A 5181-nucleotide genomic window follows, 5' to 3' on the forward strand; every position below is an offset into this window, starting at 1 on the left:
TGACTGGAGTTCAGACGTGTGCTCTTCCGATCTTTCATTGCAAAAATTAAAGAGAGAATTAGCTCTTAAAAATATCTTAAATATTTTACATTACTTTTAATCACTGTTACACAATAAAGCAATTTTCCAGCACTTGAGGATTTACTTAAGAATTAGTAAACTATTTAAGTTCAGTGATACCATTTATCAATATTTATTTGATTTTATTTTTTTAAATCAATATTTATTTTATGATTTATATTTCAAGCAATAAAAGATATTTATAATTGATTCTTAATATTTAAGGCTGTCTTAAACACAGTCTTAAAATGTCGTAAAATAATTATAACAGAGCCGTATTAGTATCTTAAGACACTATTTGTAAATATTAGCCAAGGATTAGGAACAAGTGAATGGAGGAGCGCGCGCCGGCCCTGAGCGCCGCATGGATAAGAGCGATTATTCGTTAACTTTAACCAGCTCTCCTGCCACAATTACTTGTCAGATCAAAATTTGCTAAAGGAAAAAGTTGTTCCTTTTAGCACAAAGTATAACGCCCTGTACTCCGAATGCGCCAATTCTGGGACACCCTGTATATGTAAAAATATACAATTTTTTAATAATTATTTATGCATATATTTTAATAACCAATGGCCAGTGTTATGTTTGCGTTTACATATTCTTATAAAGCAAGTAGCAGTTTTCACAATTTTCCTTCGTTCCCGCGCAACGCGTGTTCGCTCTGTTCAACAAACCATTCGATCATTCTTCCTCGCTGTGTATACCGTGGGCTAAAATGAACTAAACTCTCGCGGTATGCAGCGGCGAGGTACCTAAATGAAGAAGCAAAAGTAAAAACATTCGCGCGGCGTATACCCGAAAATCCCCGAAGCGATCAAGCGACGTAAGAGTCGACCGGTCTAGTTGCCCGGTAGATTTACGACGGGTACCAAATGTTTACCCGAACGAGAGCACGAGCATCCAGTAATTATTTGGGTCACACACCCTGAAATATTGCTCTTGTTACCGCGTGTGCGTTTATAGCGCCCTCGGTATATATCGTCGGGCTGATGAAAATACGCGGTTTGATAGGCCTCGTTCGACTTTAACACCCGCGAAGCCGCGCGTGTGCACGTGCATTTCCATGCCGCGCGCGCAGGGTTCATTCATCTGCAACTTTCTGGGGGCTTTAAAGTCAAGCCACACGCATCCCGAAAATAATAGCCGTTTTCGCAGAAGCCGACAGATTACGTATAAAACGATTATACTCGGAAATGGACGGAAATTTCGCGAAACGTTTTTCTAAACTGGAAAATTTCTCTCGTTGGTGTTTTTTTTTCTATTACTACTTTTCCCATTTTTACTTGTTGAACAAGTAAAGCTCTTTATAGATTTTACGAAATTTAACGTCTTAAGTGATTTTCTCATATTATTTTGAAAGATATTAGTTTAGTTTACATTTATGAGATCACTGCACGTTTAAAGAAAAATTTAATTGCCGGTCTAAATTTTGTTAAGTGTATGAAATATCGAAAACGCTGAAAATTATTCACTGAAAAGTTAAAACATGTGGGAACTGTTTGGCCGGTATGCTGCGAAATTGAACGCAATTACATAATAATACGTTATGTTTATGACGGTATTAAATATCCGCTAAATTTGCTGCTCCTCCGCGCAACGAGGTATGCGCCAAATCGTACATCATCATGCGTATCGTCATACCCATTGCTCGAGTACAAGTAGCAAATATACAAATAGACCTATACGCTTTTCTCCCTGAGATGTCAATCGTCGTGTAGAAACACCGCGATCACGCTTGTTTTACATCCCGAATCTTGAGCCCATTCCAACACCGCGGAAGACGCCGCCGTTTATTGCGGCAAATTAACGACGACGTCCCTGTCGACGACAGTTCGTCTGAGATTAGAATAGGCAAGCGCAAGGACGTCAGATGTCTTGGAGCACGTCTCAGCCTCTGACATCTCTGCAATCTCAAAAGGAAGCGAAACGATGTTGGCTTCGAGTAGGAGAAGGCGAAGCGCGCGCGGCGACGCATTTCGCGATCGCGATTACTCGAGAGAATGGAGCCAAGGAGCACACGGTACTGCGAAGAGATGTAAATTATAGATCGGTCCCCGTGCGATCCTCTATAACGCGTGTACGAGAGAGATCGGAAGCCCCCTTCTTTTTTTTTTTTATTTGCCCCTTCGCAAAAGTACCGTAAATTCTCCGTAACGAGCCGAAGAGTAATATCGGCCGAGGTGGAGCGCGCTGCATCTCCCTGCGCGACGACGCGCAAGGGAATTACATCCGCGATTAATCTCGAAAGACGCTAAAAAAAACCGCGGCGGACGGGGGAAAGAGCCGAGCCGGCGCGGCACGGCGGTGTTGTGCCCCCCGTTCCGCTGCAGCCGCGACCGGGCTGGATGGAAACTTACGGCACGCGGTTAAAATACCAGGGCGCCCGTGTATTTTCACATTTCCGCTGCCGTCGACATCGCGGCGACGACGCGGCCGTAGGTGGTACCCGTTGCCTTTTATTCCGCACGTAATGACGACGTTCGCGCGCGCGCGTCTCTGCGCGCGTCGCATCCGCGTCCGGAAATAGGTGATAGGGACACACGCTTCGGGGATCATTTATTCACCGATTTAACGGCGTCGCGGGAATGCGGGAGACCGCCGGAGGACGCGTCAACCAAAATGTTGACACCAAAACGGCGCCTCGCGAGGGCCATCGTTCCGGAAATTGATGCCTGCCGCATGCGTCACGTCGCGTACCAAGAAAATCGGCGCCCGCGTTTGCTCTCTTCTTTTTTCCTTCAAGAAAGGTTTACCTGGTCCAAAAGACCGAAAATTGCGATCTAAAATTACGAATAGGCAGGCTGCAACGACAGTAGTCCCCGTTTCGATGCTTATATACTCGAAGTAGCTTTCACCGCGACATTTTCGGCGCGACGACGTCGCGCTTAAAGCTTTAATCGCACCCGAACGGACGAAGTAAAGTATGATATGAAAGACACGAATGCTTTTCTCCTCCCCCGCACGCGTAGCGCTGAAGACGCCACCGGCATTTCACGAGCAACGGAAGCAGCTGGAGCGGGCGAAGACGGGTGATCTGCTGAAGGCGAAGATCCAGCAGAGACCGGGCAGAGACGAGCTGGTCCGGCAGCATATCCTCGAGGATGTAGGTCACGTGGATCCGAGTCTGGCGGAGCGGCAGCGAATGCTGAAGAAGGCCAGGCTAGCCGATCAGCTCAACGATCAGCTCAGTCATCGACCCGGGCCGCTCGAGCTCATCCAGAAGAACATCCTTCATACTGAAGAGCCCATCGAGAGGGCGGTCAAAGGTATCTCGCGATAGCCTCTACTGATATAAAATAGCATTTTAAACGGTACATAGCTAATATATCAAAAAATGCAATATATATGTTACCGTCAAAACCCATAATCGTTAAAACCCGATTTCACTAGCATAAAACTAGTTTTATTATAGTTAAAACGAGGTCTATAATTGTATTGTTTCTCATGGATTTTTGACTTTACGTCTAATCAACTATTCTATATAGTTTTAACTAATGAATTCGGATTCTAATGGATTATGGGTTTTGACGGTAACATATATACGTAAAAAATCAAGCATATTTTATTTATTATGTTAACTCATTAGCGTAATGTTACGTCAAATTCAATTTCTACGATCTCGAAGCCTTTGTGTATATATATATATATGACCTACGCGACACGCTTTTCCATGACTGAATTCCTCCCCCAGAGGGTCACATTCCCTTCAAGGCCACCTGCGAGGGTCAGGTGACGAAACCCCAGCACCCGGATCACTATATCACTTTCGAGGATGACTCCCAGAGCTCGGAGGGTGCGCCCTCGCCACAGCTCGAGTCGCGATCGTCGGACGTTCTGGAAACCGCGGCAGCCTCCGCGGGCATCGTCACGGTCTCCCTGAGCATACCGACGACCGGCGGCGCCGTTGTGGTCTCGTCGACGTCCCCCGTCTTCCAGCAGACATCCACAGAATCGACGATACAGACGTTCGCCGAGCTCTGCAATACCGTTGTCGGCACGCAGCAGCAGCAGCAGCAGCAGCAACAGCAGGGTCAGCAGCAAGCTCAGCAGGGCCAATTACACGCGTCTACGCAGGTAAGTTTAGCGCAAGAACGACAATTCATTTACAACCATTCCTTTATCGTGTTACACATCGCGTTATCGAGCTCGTATCTTTCGTATCTAATAGAATTAGCAGTTTTTCGAGCTCGATTCCTAAACGTTTAGATGGCAATAGAAGCGCTAATCGAGCGCGACGAAGATTAATCGCGATTCCCAATGACAATTCCGGATATTTATCGAGGTTATCGCCCGTGGCAATTAATGTCGATGGCGATCGATAACCGCGTGTATATGCCGGTCGCATTGTAGGAGTTTGAAAAACCACCGTACGAGATCTCTCTCCCTCTTTTTAATAGGCGAGCCAAACGACGAATGGCCCGTCGACAACCCTCCTACCATTGGCGCCGGCGCCGAGCCCGATGTCCCTGGGCTCGACGACGTCCAGCCTGAGCCCCCTGTCCAACATCTCGATAGCGTCGCCCCCGGCGCCGCCGCCGGCGGCGATCACCCCGCGGCCGCAGCCGAGCCCGATAGCCGCCGCAGCCGCCGCCGTCGCGGCCGCCGCCGTCACCACGTGCCAAAGGAGCGACGCCCCCGGGAAGGACAAGAACAGAAAGAAGTCCAAGACCAAGAGCCAGCCCAAGACCCGCACGATCAAGTTCCACGAGTATAAAGTAAGTTTCGCTTTCAATTTATTGTGTCAACATTTCGGGCGACGAGAACAACCGTGTCATTCTCCTGTGACTTGCACGAAGGAGAGCAGCGCGCGCGAGATGGCATAACGTCGCGCTTTTTCTTTTATCGCCGTGCCGTGCAGACGATGATACTGTTGGTTCTCTCGTCGGGAGGTATCGATTTTATTACGCCGGGGCATTATGTCTTCACAGAACGGCCATTGAAATCGCGATGAAAGTTATTAAAGGGTATTCTCGAAACGCATCGACAGACAGACAGAGAGAGAGAGAGAGAGAGAGAGAGAGAGAGAGAGAGAGAGAGAGAGAGAGAGAGAGAGAGAGAGAGAGAGTAGTACGTACGTACGTACGTACGTACGTACGTACGTACGTACGTACGTACGTACGT

General features: G+C 47.5%; 1 protein-coding gene across 1 annotated transcript in view; it reads left to right on the forward strand.

The window, feature by feature from the left end:
- The window catches only part of LOC105456320 (MKL/myocardin-like protein 2), a 79518-nt gene that overhangs the window by 69442 nt on the left and 4895 nt on the right, over positions 1-5181 (forward strand). The window contains 3 exon segments of the mRNA XM_011700271.1: positions 3030-3326; positions 3752-4134; positions 4458-4775. Of these exon segments, the coding sequence (XP_011698573.1) occupies positions 3030-3326; positions 3752-4134; positions 4458-4775 (998 nt within the window).

Source organism: Wasmannia auropunctata, unplaced genomic scaffold (assembly GCF_000956235.1).
Source record: "Wasmannia auropunctata unplaced genomic scaffold, wasmannia.A_1.0 LD335713.1, whole genome shotgun sequence".
Taxonomy (NCBI): Eukaryota; Metazoa; Arthropoda; class Insecta; order Hymenoptera; family Formicidae; genus Wasmannia; species Wasmannia auropunctata.